The sequence below is a fragment of the Rousettus aegyptiacus genome, unplaced genomic scaffold, assembly GCF_014176215.1.
Source record: "Rousettus aegyptiacus isolate mRouAeg1 unplaced genomic scaffold, mRouAeg1.p scaffold_m13_p_2, whole genome shotgun sequence".
Taxonomy (NCBI): Eukaryota; Metazoa; Chordata; class Mammalia; order Chiroptera; family Pteropodidae; genus Rousettus; species Rousettus aegyptiacus.
In genome coordinates, this window is record NW_023416295.1 from 57,913,453 (window position 1) to 57,927,363 (window position 13,911).

General features: G+C 36.1%; 1 protein-coding gene across 2 annotated transcripts in view; it reads right to left on the reverse strand.

Moving 5' to 3' along the window:
- The window catches only part of UPP2 (uridine phosphorylase 2), a 67,702-nt gene extending 54,406 nt beyond the window's left edge, over positions 1-13,296 (reverse strand). The window contains exons 1-4 of one of the 2 annotated variants that reach the window (XM_016152829.2): positions 12,917-13,296; positions 9,368-9,485; positions 4,517-4,675; positions 1,885-1,999 (exon numbers count right to left, since the gene is read on the reverse strand). In XM_016152829.2, coding sequence (XP_016008315.1) covers positions 1,885-1,999; positions 4,517-4,675; positions 9,368-9,485; positions 12,917-12,978 — 454 coding nt within the window. In that variant the 5' untranslated portion in view covers positions 12,979-13,296. The remainder of the gene's footprint in view (positions 1-1,884; positions 2,000-4,516; positions 4,676-9,367; positions 9,486-12,916) is intronic. The other variant, XM_016152828.2, reaches the window with a different exon arrangement.
- Between the last annotated feature and the right edge of the window lie 615 nt (positions 13,297-13,911).

A 13,911-nucleotide genomic window follows, 5' to 3' on the forward strand; every position in this document is an offset into this window, starting at 1 on the left:
TTTCTATTTAGAGCCAAAATAAGAGGACATATAATGATAGTGCCCTAGACTCTTTCCGTTCTAACGTTAATCACACTTTTTGTAATTATTCATTTGTTTCTCTAGGGCTCTGATGAAACATAAGCTCCATAAAGGCAAGAGCATTGTCTGTTCACTATTGTCTCCCCAGGTCTAACATCTATGCCTATTACATTATAGGTACTCAATAAAAATTTGTTGAATGAATGAGCGCTTCCACAGAGTTATAATGCTGCAGAGGTCAGCAAAGTACAATTCACGCGCCAATTCCAGCCTGTCTTTGTAAGTTAAGTTTTATTTACTTATAGCCACATTCACTCATTTACTTTTTGTCTACGGTTGCTTCCATACTATCATCATGGAGTTGAGAAGTCTCAACAGAAACTATATGATCTGCAAAGGCTAAAACATTTACTGTCTGGCCCTTTACAGAGAAAGTTTATCAAACCCTGCCATTGAGGACAGCCATATCTTCTGGGTTTTTGTAAATTCCAGTGTTGGTCAATGTGACGTTAATTTAGACACTCCAGCTAGGGACCCACGGTGAACTCTGATGATAGAGCATTGGTAGGTTAATACTTTTTAAACAAGTCAAATAAGTGGATATTTGAATTATTCACAATATTCCAAGAATAGGAAAATGATTGAGAAGGAAATTGAAAATGTGGGCATTAAAAATGATGTTATTCACATACCATCCTAATATTTAGATGTGTTAGACCATTTATATTCTGATTAAAGTCTTTCAAAGGCTAAAATAAGGGCATCCAGGAGGATGCCTAACGTAACAATGATTGCTAACATTCTCCTCTTTCAAGATGGACATCCACAAATGTCCTTTTTTTCCATCCCATCTGTGACAGCCTTGGCTGGACTTTATTCCTATACCACAGCTGTGGAAAGGGCCTAATCTTTTTGAACACGTCTGTTTCTCCTGAAGCATGGCTTAGCTCCCTATGGATCTGTGATAGTGGACAAGTCACTTCTCTTGTTTTTTGTTTGAGGATTTTTGAGGTATCTTTTTGCTCCAAAACTGTGTAGTTCTAAGACCAAAATCTCAGTCTTTTTTTCTAATTCCCAGTCAGTCCTGTCATTCTATCAACCAAACCCTTTCAGTTACAATGTTCTGTCTGTATTTGCATTTGATGACAGTAAAATCACTCCCTCACAAGATCTGCTCCTAAAGAAAAGGTTAAAAAAAAGAGAAAGTTTTCTCAGAATCTTATCTCAGCTCAGTGTGGAAGTATAAACAAGGCCCCTGACCAGCTGCCTGACCAGCCAAGGAAGAAGGGAGGAGAGAAAGCTTTGGGGTAACTTTAGGAAGCATTGCTTGGCCCTTCCCTAAAGGCTCAGCTTGATCTCCTCTGGTGTGTTGTGAGGAAAAAATCCAGCCAAGAAAGGAGATGTAATTGCAGACTTGAGCTAAAAGCAATGTTTTCCTAAGAGCTATGAAGTCTGCTTACATAGCTAACAAACAAGGCAAATATTAGTGATGATTTTTTTACATGAAAGCACTTATTTATGTCACTTAAAAATTCCTATATCTCAAAATTTACTGTAACCCTAAAAACTTACTCTTATCCCCAAAACACATTTCCTAGTAATTCTACTTGTCCTCTAAGAATACCTAAGTTCATCTGGGCAATAGGCAGTGGGATCTCTCCCTCCAGGTTTCCACGGAGAAAAAAGAGAAAAATAGAAAAGAAATATTTCTCTAAATTACTTTTAATGTCCTTAAGCTCAGCCTCCTGACACTTCTTAGCCCATCTGGTTTTCTACTGGGTTTTGAGAATGTTTGTGTATTTTAGCAGCTACTCTATATGGAACAATGACTTGGACTTTATAGTAGAAATCAAACCATCTCACCTATTCCCCCTGATGTGCCAATTCTGATAATGGTAACGTCACAGCACTGGGCGTGGTGCAGTAATTTGATGAGTTCATGAAGCATGATAGAAATGGAGGGGATGCCCATACCATGCTGTTGAGAAAAAAAGAGAAGGTCATTATACATCTTGCAAACTGATATAGGCACAGGACATATTTTCTTTCTTCATTACAAGTTACCAGCCCTTAGATAAATTTACATAATGATCACGACTTTTCCAAACCCGAGGAAGACGTAAAGCGGCTCTAACTGAAGCCTACATGACATGCTGATTGACATGTTCATCTCTGAGGATCAGAGAGAAGCTTCTCCCTGCCAGTTACACTGAGTTCAGCCTTCATGGTCAGGAGCAGAAGGCGGCAGTGGCGTGGTGTACCAGAGTGTCGGGGCAGTGCCATTTTTCTTTCATCTCTCCACTGGCCTCTTTATAGTGAGCCTTTGAAATAGAGCTTTTTCAAGACTGACTTGATTTTGAGGAAATATAAATTTGGTTTCCATGTCATCAGTCCCTTTCCATCTTACTAAATGAAATAGTAAATCCATGTCATTGCTCTCATGTCGCCTCATTCATTCATTGTGAACTCTGAAAGGTACAAGGGTAGGGATGTGGGTTAAAGCCATGCCTAACAGTTCAGAGCATATACTGAACATGCAGGCAAGGTTAAGTTGCTGTAGACCATGACCATAACCCCAATTTTCCTCAGCATTTGGAATAGTAGAATCAATGTCACCAGAATAGGGGTCAACATGGACTAGAGGATTTAGCAACTTCTGGTGTTATAATATGTTCTAATAATTCTCCAGAAAGATCCTCCATTCTGGAATTTGTAGTAGCTAGAGCTAAGTTTAGAATCGGTGGTTATTTAATTCCTAACACAAATTAGAGTGTCAAATGTGTTCTTCAACTTTGCTCTCTGGCACAAAGACTTTGTGTGCAGAAAAAGCTAAATGATGCCTGCCACTAATTCTCTCATCAGCAAATCTGGAAAACCATTGCCATTGTGACCATGATGTTCTCACCTGAGTTCTCTCCTTCCCACCATCACGAATATGAAACAATTAAAACATTGAACCTCTGGGTTCCCCATTTATGGCTCCCATTGAACACATCCTGACTTTCAAATGCATCGCAAGTCTCTTGGAGACATGAATCAAACCCATATTAATGTATATGTCTGAGATTAACAAATGTGGGTTTTGGCACTGACTCTGCCACTGATGAGTAAACTAAGTCTCAATTTCCTCAACTGTAAATTAAGAGAACAAATCATTATCTGATCTATTAGATTCTCTCTATACCAGATATTTGATATATTTATAATATTCGCTTACTATGTGACATGGGAATAACATGACAACTCAGTTTCTGTGTTTCTGCTAACGTCCCTATCTCCTCTCTTTCTCTCTGTCTCTCTGTCTCTCTCTCTCTCTCTCTATGTCACACACACACACACACACACACACACACACACCCCTCAGTTACTATAGAGCAAGAATTTTCAAAGAATTTTCAAAGAAGGGGCCCAAATTGGAAATCCACTGTCTGCTTTAGTGAGGCCCATTTCTAATTGGCTGACCTCTTGGCCTAATACATATTTCAGCTCTTTTTTCCCTGACAGACAACAGGATCTGTCTACTGCTGCTTTGATATCTTACTCTTAAGTTTAACTGCTCGTCTACGAGAGTTTCACTTTTTCATAAACCTTACATTTTTGTCCTTACCCATTTATTGTGCAAAAAATTGACAAACAGTTGTAGTCTAAAAGTCAGCAAAAATTAGTAAGACAAAATTTGCCAAGATCAAAGGATATTCAGTTTCCTTCTCATGTAGATATTCTATAATTGTCAAATGAGCAAATGAATAAATGAGCTCAAGCCCAAAGCAAGTTTCAGGCATTTTTAACCCAGAAAGAAGATCAGCTGAGCTGTGCACCTTACAAGGGCTGCAGCATCCAGATATGTGACAGTGTACAGCTATTATTTCAGAATACAATCCTGTGGGAGAGACAAACTTAGAAAGACAAGCTCGGTGCACATGCACATACACCCTGAGTCCAAGAGGGAAGTGGTTTATATATTCCCTAAAATTGCAAATTATTCTATTTTCATTTCGTCTCAGGACACTGTGTGTGTCCAGACCTGCTAACATATTCTAAATACATGAGCAATTCACAAGAGCTCTGTGGAAATGCATTAACAGCTTTTCAGCAAGCTTATTATAGTGTTAAAAGGCACCCTTTGGTAATCCTGAAAATTGGCCCCTGTGTGCTTAAAGCTCCACATTCCCAAAGCTAGAAAAGGGATAAAGAAGAGAAAATTATTGGTAGTTTAATCAGTTACAAACTAAAGAGAGGAAGTGTGCTTTGAGGTTTTTTTCCCCCTAACTTGAATTGCTAAGTGATAATTAATAAACTAAACTACAATAACAGTGAATGCTATGTTCTGCCCCTAGGACTTTTTCCAACAACGAATGCTACACCTGGAAATTTCATTTAATTGTGTGAGAGGGCAAAGCTGGAGCGGAAACAGAACTCCTTGTTTCAGAAGTTCCCTCTGTTGCTGCAAGCTTGTGATGACTGACTACCTGAAGTGCAGTCATTGAGTACTTACGCTGATGGAGAGCACGGGACCAATTTTGTACATACAGTATCTGTCTGTCCCAGCACAGATGTCCTTTATGTGCTCTCCGCTTTCCTCCAATCCAAGCTCTTTATGCATGAACAGTGCAAACGCTTTCATTCTGTTGGGGCTCCCCCCAACACAGACGAACTGTTAATGAAAAAAGTTTCTTGCATTAATAACTAGGATAAGAACCCAGGATCAGTTTTCAACTTTAGTGTTTTTATTTTATTTTTCTGTAATTTATTTAAGAGTATGTGTAGATATTATGGGTTATGTTCATGAGTTAACTGATTTGAACCATTAACCTGTAAATAAGGCAACCAGACACAAAGTTTGATGTACATAATTAGTAAAGAAAAAGATCATTACAAAAATCAAAGTAAGTATTGCTCTTTTTGGGGTCAGTGTTTCCTGGTGTTTTATTTCACATTGAACATCAACCAGCTTCTTAAGTTGATATCTGCAGTTTATTGTTGGGCATTAACAAGCTAAATGCTTAGTATGTCAATACCTAGGACATAGAATGTAAGTAACATGAGAACAAAAGAACTATTTCTAAACTAGAGGTTTAGAAATATTTTCTCATTCTACATCCCCAATCCTAAGTTTTTATTGGAAAATGTGTTATGTTAACCTCACGCTTTAAAAAAAAAAAAAATCACATCAAGGCATTTCAAACTTCTCCTTAGAAGAAATTCTCATGGAACAAGCTTTACTGTAGACTGAAATTTTCACTACGGTATTTTATCAACTCCAATTATGTGTTTTTGATTTTGTTTTATTCACATTTTAACATCTCTGAAATTACAATAGGTGTTGCAGTTGAGTGTCAAACTTAATAAAATATGCATGTGCAGAATTTTGTACAAATAAAACTTGTTTTAAATCCAGTAAGGAAAAGACAGTTGGTGGTGGCTAACTGATGTGAATTGCTGGCAAGTTCCCCTACAGGAATAAAGAATATCTGTCTAAGAAAATGCCTAACTGAGGTTGTAGAGTAAGCACCCCCATTCACAAATGACTTACTCTAACTCTTGGGCTGTCGGGTTACATGATGCATTCTGTTTCCATGTAGCAATAATTCCTATGTCACACTCATTCTCCCTCATGGCATGTAATTATCCTTTTATCTAGCCCCTCTGCTTCTCTTCAACCTCATTATTGTCTTTTCTGTGGCTTCCCTGATGGAGCCCAAAGTTGATAATAAACTTAAGTGGAAGTTAGCCATAAAGGCAGGGAAGCAAAGAGTAAGACCATGGCCTAAGGAAAGTTTTTAAATTGTTATTGATTATTCATGAAATTTTTCCCTCTGTTGGTATGGACAAGTAAGACATAGCTCAAGATCTAAGTACAAAGAGGGTTTTTTTGTTTGTTTTGTTTTATTTTTTCAAAAGACAGTAGTTTGAAAATAACTTCATCATTTGGTACATACAGTGAATGTAAATTATAACTTTTCAGATTGACCATAAAATCAAAACAGATGTTAGAATAACTTGTAGTTTGAATTCTTCTTTGAACTCTAGATATTGCTGTAATCAAGAGGAATTTCCAAATGTTTTTGGTGACTTAAAGATGATTGGTATAGACAGAAGCATTTTCATTTTTGAAGACTTAGTCCTAAATCAGACTTACTAAATATCACCTCTAGACACAATTTCAAGTCTGGCTGCTTTAATGAGAAGTAACATATGGCTGAAGACCACCAACCAACACTGACCTTAAGTGACACTTACTGTGATTTATGTCCCAAACAAATTTAAAATTTGTCCAATTTATATCAAAGAAGATAAAAGCGTATTGGGAAGGAGTTTAAAACATTACAAAAACATATTAAGGACTTTGCCATAGATAGCCAGAATTGAGTTACTTACAAATATGCCTACTGTCTTAAAAGGTTTAACTCTGCTGTGCTTTATTAACCTGGTCCTATTGCAGTTCATGCATTTTGTATGTTAATGAAGGAGTATAAACACTTAAAAAATGTATATTACAGAGTGTTATAAGATAATGTTTTTTCGTATTACTCGAACTTTCTAGTGAGAGATTGGAGGGTATCAGTTGGTAATTTTATAAAAGATGTATTTGGCTGTCAAGTTTGAGTAGAATGGCCCAGTCAATAGAGTTGCTCTCTGGTGGGACAAAGTGGATTCTAAGCCAGAGCATGTCTTTTTATTCGAAAGAGAATCTACTGAAGGGGTCCACACCAGGTGGATGGTGAGTTTATAAGGTTGGATAGAGGTTATGACAGAATGTGAAAATAAGTGCTGATGAAATAGTCAGGTAGAGAGGTTATGGCCTGATTCCTGGGATTGTAACAACAATGAGATGACAGTGTGTGTGTGTGTGTGTGTGTGTGTGTGTGTGTGTGTGTGAAAGAGAGAGAGAGAGAGAGAGATGTGTGAGTCCCATTATTTTCATGTCTGAAACAAAGCTTTCCATTCCAATTATTTCCCAAAAACTAAGAGTACAAAATGTAGTGCTTATTTTCTTTCAACTAAAGAAAGAACTATTATGCTTTCCATCTGAGAAGCCTAAGGTTTAATCCCAATTCTTTCACTTACTAGCTATGTTATGACCATTACAGATATAGATATATAGATAAATATATAGAGATATATGTACAGATACATAGATATAGGGCTATGACATATTTACAACAATACATTTATAACATATGTTACAAATATGTATAGATACATATGTTATAACTACATATATGTTTGAGCTTCAGTTTTCTCATCTGTACACTGGAGATAATAACAACTACTTTAGCTGCTTTGGGTTTAGAATGATATACATAGACATATGCCTAACACAGAGTCTGATACATGGAAAGCACTCCATAAATGGTAGAGAAAAGACAGGTACCTAGACATGTAGATAATAGAAACTTTCTGTCTCAAAAACATATCCTGAGTCTTTCTAGTTTAATTAGATGTGCACCTTAGTTTATTAATTATGATGTGTCTTTTAATTAATCCCCAAATAAAGGTCCTGGGAAAATCATCATGAGACATGAACCTCAAACCTAATATTATTTTAATTCTGATTGATGATTATCATAATAGCCTTGATCAACGACTCTGGGAGCATAAACATCAGAAACAGTAGTAGGGAGAGAGTTTACATTCAAAGTAAATATGGAGAAAGGCTACTTGAACAGGGGTCCCCAGCTCCAAGGCCACAGACTGGTACTAATCAGTGGCCTGTTAGGAACAAGGCTGCACAACAGGAGGTGAGCAGCAGGCGAGCAAGCTGAGCTTCATCTGTTTTTGCAGCCACTCCCCAGTGCTGGCATCACCACCTCAGCTCCATCTCAGCTCATCATAGGAGCACCAGCCCCTGGTGCCCAAAAGGTCTGGGACCGCTGCATTAAAAGACAAGGAGCAGCAGACTGGGATGGGATAATGGATGTGTCAAATCAGGCCACAACTTTAGGCATTGTGCCCTGGAGGGGGAGAAAGCAATTTAGCTCCTTCCTTTCTCCTTCTCACCTTCTTTCCTTCTTCATCCCCTTTCTTCAATTCCCCCTCCCAATTAATGGATTGTTCTCAGTTATTACCAAGCATACACCTAGTGCAGTGAGTAAGAACCCTGGAAATTGGACTTGAAATAATGTGCTCCAATTTCTATCTCTGCCACTGTCTGTTGTAACTTGTTAACTTCCTTTGACTTCTTTAAATTTAATTTCTTTGTTTTATGTAGGAAATGAATATCTGCTAAACCCACCTAAGAGGGCTAACATAAAAATTAGATGAGATAGTGTATATGAGATTATTTGTTTGTCTTTGTAATTGCTAAACAAAGTGAATAAAAGGCAAATGAAAACTGTACAATTCTCTATTGATGATAATCTGAATAAGTAAAGTCCTTTTAAAAAACAAAAATTGTTTTAAAAGTTTATTCCCTTTGACCACTGCAATGAATCATCCTAAGTAAATAGACTGAAATGTGAAAAATATTTAGGTGTGAAAATAATCCATTTTAGTGGTTTTTATAATAGAAAATACTTTAATATAAAAGTAAAATATATAATGTATGGCACAGCCACTTGACATCCATAAATAATGTTTCAAAGAAATTGTCAGTTAAGTTAAAGTTAAAGTGCAAAATTATGTAAGTTATGTAATTCCAACTACTTTAAAATTTATTAAAAGAGATTAAAAGAAAAGAAAATAGATTGATGTCTATGTTTAGATGATAAGGAATTTTTTAGATGTATTTTTAAAAATCATTGTTCTCTAATATTTTTCCAGTTTTAAATAATAAATATGAACTGCTTTTATAATTAATATATATAAGATAAAATAAATACTAGAAAAGAAATTTTTTCTAGTAGTATTTCATAAACACTTTTCTTATAATATTTCTTATGAAATAAAAATCTTAATAATATGAAATATTGAATACTGGCTATTTTCAAGAAGTGGAATAGATAGCATTGTTAATTTTGTTGAGTTAATGTTATGACTTAATAAAATGTGAACTAGTGAGGTTCAAATATAAATGTAGATGTTAAACAGTGATGAATCACAATGAATTCTCAACACCCAACTCTAATGTAAATAAAATTATATTTACCTGTAGGGACCAGAGCAGCCAAATAATCATGTTTATAACAGATTTAGTTTGGGAACCTTTATGTCTTGTTGGAAAGGAAATGATTGTTCATAATGTACAGATTCTAAATTGTTTCAGAGAATGAACATGCCTTCAGTTCCTATTGTGACTTCTGACATTTTGCTAGCTGAATGGGTAAAGTTTATTTTGGGGAAAAATACGAAGCAATATCAGCAGAGGAAACACAATTGTTTCTCCTAAAGTTAGAAATATTTTTACCTTTACATCCCCAAACATTGCTGGTAGGTTGTGTGTTTTTGTTCCTAAATCCAAGTGATAGAGAATGTCTTCATCCATAGAATCCAGGTAAGGATTTTTAACATGAACAAAACTTTTTCTGGAAAAAATAATATGAAAAAGGTATAAAGGAATTTAGAGAGAAAGCACACAAAAGAGAGAAGATATCAGTCTAAATCTATGATAACCACTAGCCCAAATTGGATATAAACCTTCGTTTAAGAGTAAATGATTTGTCAAGAAGCAATGCAGTATAATAATAATAATAATAATAATAATAATAATAATAATAATAACAAGTAATATTTTTCATGCACATAGACATAGCCTTATGGATGAAATAGCACAATGCCATAAAAACTGCATATGATAAATATAATACCTCATTTAATCCCATAATACTCCCATTACAATGAAAGCAATACTAAACAATCCAACTGACAAGTGAAGAAGCCAAGATATACAGAAATTGAGAAACTTGTACAAGATTTTACAACCAGTAGATTACAGAACAGTCATTTCTATCCAGTTCTGTCTAGCCCTCATGGTCATTTTCTTTCTTTGCATGGGTGGCTATATAATATAAGCTACTAGGCTCTGTAGTCAGATTGCCTGGGTTCCACTACTGGTTCAACCAATCTTGGGTAAGTTGTGTTATTTTTACTATACCCATTTTACAGACTAGGAAACTAGTCTGTAAAATGGGTATAGTAAAAATAATAACTGCTTTGCAAGATCGCCCTGAGGCCTAAATGAGCCTAGCTGGGCCACCATCGTTTCTCTCTCTTGGCAAAATAATGCAGGACATAGAATGCAAGACAGTGAGCTGACTGCTGCTATAAGAATGACCTAAATTCAATCTAATTCATATTTATGAAGCCCATCATTCACAGCCCTTGGTTATTTGTGTAAAGATTATGTACCTCTTTAATTATTAGTGATAACAAATTATCTACCTCATAACCACATTGGGTCAAGCCATCTTTGCCAAGAACCATCTGGAACTTCTTTGCTTTAATTTCTTTCCATCTCCCACTAAATATCTCTAAAAATCTTAACAAAACTCTTTTGTTTTTCTATATCACCAGTGATCTTCAACGATTATAATCACCGGGGAGCTTTTAGAAAAACACTGGTGCTGTGCCCCAATGAATTTAGACTCTGAAAGTATTTTTTAAAGCTTCCCACATGATGTGATGTGCAGCCAACGTTGAGAACTCCTTTAGGCCTTTGTTCCTGAAACATCCTTCCCCTTTCCCTCCATTTTTCACTTATTAGAATCCAACTCATTTTCCAAGGTCAAATTGAAATATCATCTCCTCCATGAAGGTTTTCCAAACATCTTTTCTCCAGTTAGTATGAATTCCTGGAGAAAAGGAAAACCTCCCCTTTCCCCCACCCCACACTGTGCACCTAAAGCATTTATTTCATTCTAAGGCTGATAGATAGCATTTCATCTGTTAATTTTCTGTCTCCCCAGAAAAATTGTGAATTCTCTCATGCAAACTGTCTCATATATCTTGTTTTAATCCCCAAATCTTAACAAATTCTATTTGTTGAGTTAAATTTAACTGTTCAGGAAGTGGAACACTATACTATTAACTTTCTCCTCAAAAACATTTAGGGTAACAGATTCTTAATTAGTTTGTAGATCATAGCTGGTTTCAAAAATAAAGTTTTCCGTGCTGTTAGTACACTTCACTACTTCAGAACAAGCCTCAGAGCATCACAGGAAAAGGATTCCTCCTTCCTTATGGAGAAAGGCGGGAGGATGTACCCATGCTCCCTTGTTAGAATAAGTGTGGTTAATGAGCTAGCAGCAACACCAGGGAAGCTTGTTAGAAATGGAAACTCTCAGGCCCCACTCTAGGCCTACTGAATCACAATCTGCCTTTTAATCAACTCTTATGTGATTTCGTGCACATTAAAGTTTGAGAAACACTGCTATTTACTTTCTCTTCCAGCTTCCCTTACACTTTCTGTTTAATTCTGTCAGACTGTTTTCACTCAGGAGAATTTTCTTTGGAGTCACAACTGAATCTATAAATCCTTACTCCAGAAAAGAGTGTCATTCATCTACTCCAGTGATTCCAAACTTTTAACTGCATATCAGAATCACCTGAGGGTGCTTTTAAAGGTATTGAAACCTGGGCCCCATCCCTAGAAATTCTGGTTTAGTCGGTCAAGGAGGTGTGGGCCTTGGTATTTTAAAAATTTGATGTACTCCACCTTTCCCATTTTCAAGAAGAAATTCTCAAACCATTAATCATAATACTCATATTAATTAATTAGGAGATATTTTTTAGTTTTCCTTGATGGTCTGTCCCAATAGCTGATGATCCTTTGGTCAGAAAATTTGGGGGCATATCTGTTGAAGATTTGTATCCCTTTGGTCTGGTTCATCAAGAAACACTTCAAAAATGGTCACACTATCAGTTACTAAAGAAAAGACTAGTTCGGAGTATTATGCCAACTTCAACCCAGCATGAATCTGGCAATTGTAATACTTTGATCTTTTCAAAATAAAATTATTACTAAAGAGACTTGCATTGTTTCCTCCTTAACCTCATTTTGCATTTTCTTTCCTTTTCCTAAAATGTGGAACAAAGATGAGGTCGGGAATAAAGTCTTTCAGCACACCATGACAAATTACCCAGCAGTGTCAGTACTGAATACTGGTAACCAAAGAAAAGCATCGGCTGAGAAGAGGTCTTTCCATTTTAACATTACTTCATCTTCATAATTTTTCCTTTTCTCTCTCCTTGGCTTCCCTGAAGAAATGAACATGGTAGGAGGCTACCTCTCTTTGGGATGAGCAAACGAACATTTTCTGAAATGCTGACATGATGGAGGCTCTAAGCAAGACATTTCATACAAGTCACGAATCAGAGGGAACATGCAAAATTTCCTAAAGCCTCCTTAAGATTAATGCTCTATTATGTTCTGTGAACCTGGGGCAAGAATTGGAGCTAAATTTGTAGACAGCTTTGGAAGATTTATGTCTACCCCTGAGATGAATAACATACATGGTATTTTAGAAGTGAATTTTCTGTAAAGTCTATCACAAAGCATATGAAATCACTTCATAATATGCTACAACACAGTTAAATCTCCCTTAGGCAGTGGGAGGCCCCTTTAATTATTTCTCAGATATTTCAGCCCATGGTCCTGGAATTAAAGGATGAACACCAAGGTGAACTTTGAATTTGTTCACTCATGCAGGTTGGTTAAACTTTTGCATGTATATATATATATATTTTTTTGCTTCACTTATTTTTAAATTGAGATATAATTGGCATATTGCCCTTCTTTCTTAAATAAGCCAAATTCCTCCAAGAATCAAGGAATGAAACGTTATTGAGAAGAAAATTTGCATTGTTTCTATTTTGTTTTGTATTATGAACTGTTCCAACTACGTCATCTCTAAACCTAAGAAATTTAGGTAACTGTATAGGTCTACTTAACATTTAATATAAAATCCAAAGAACATCCATCTGATCAAAACAAATTTAAAAAATCAAAATTACTTACCCAACGTATGTATTCCTGTCAGATCTCATGGATTTATTGGAAGGAGGTAAAATTGAAGCCATACTTTGCACTATGTGGATAGTCACTCTTAAGTAAATGTCAGAAAAGAAATATATAGTGATTTGCTATTAAATTATAGATCAATCATAATAGTTAGGCCTCAAGTTAGAATGACACCTTCCCTTTAAACTTTTGTTTTCTTCTGAAATTGCTAATGGAAATTTTCTCTTAGCATTCTAAACTCCCTTACCAATTCAAAAAATGTCGTCCTTGATATGGCCTTTTATACTATAGTCCAGCTCTCAGAGCAACACTTCCTGAAGAAGATAGGCTCCCTTTGAAGGTGTGGCATCCTGTCTCTCTGATCAGGTTGGTTAGCTTGTTAACTATTGATCAGTATACCTTTCCCTTGCTTCTGGCCTTGATCCCAGTGTGGGTCCAGTGTAGCACACCAATTTATTTACTTTGGGATGACTGTATGTGGGCCCAAGTCCTCTACTGGTTTCCACAATAATCCCAATAATGTGTCTGGTACATGTGAGAACTTTCAGTTCCCAAACATATCATTTTTACCCCTCACAAACTTGTTTTCATACTTTGTGTTCACAAGTAAGAAAAACATACAAAGTCATGACCTCAGAATGCCTCTTCATCCGAACTTTACCCATTCAAATTCACACAGAAGGTCCGCTAATTAAACAAAATCTGTTTTCTCGGGCTTCATTAAGCTAACCCCTAGGCTGCCTGTAAAACCCAGTGAAGCAGGTGTTAGAGGTTAATCTAAGTAGAATAATGACATAAGGCCTAATATTTTCAGAAAATGGAGTTTCTCTTTTTTTAAAAAAATCCATAAATTCACTACTTTTGCTGCTGCTTCTCACTTAACATTTTTGGGATGGAAAATCTAGAAGACTTTAAAAAACCTCATCCTGTTCTTTCTTCTTTGGCTCCCATGGCAATCGGCTGAAGCTGTATGACGGTGAGAGTTTGAAGAA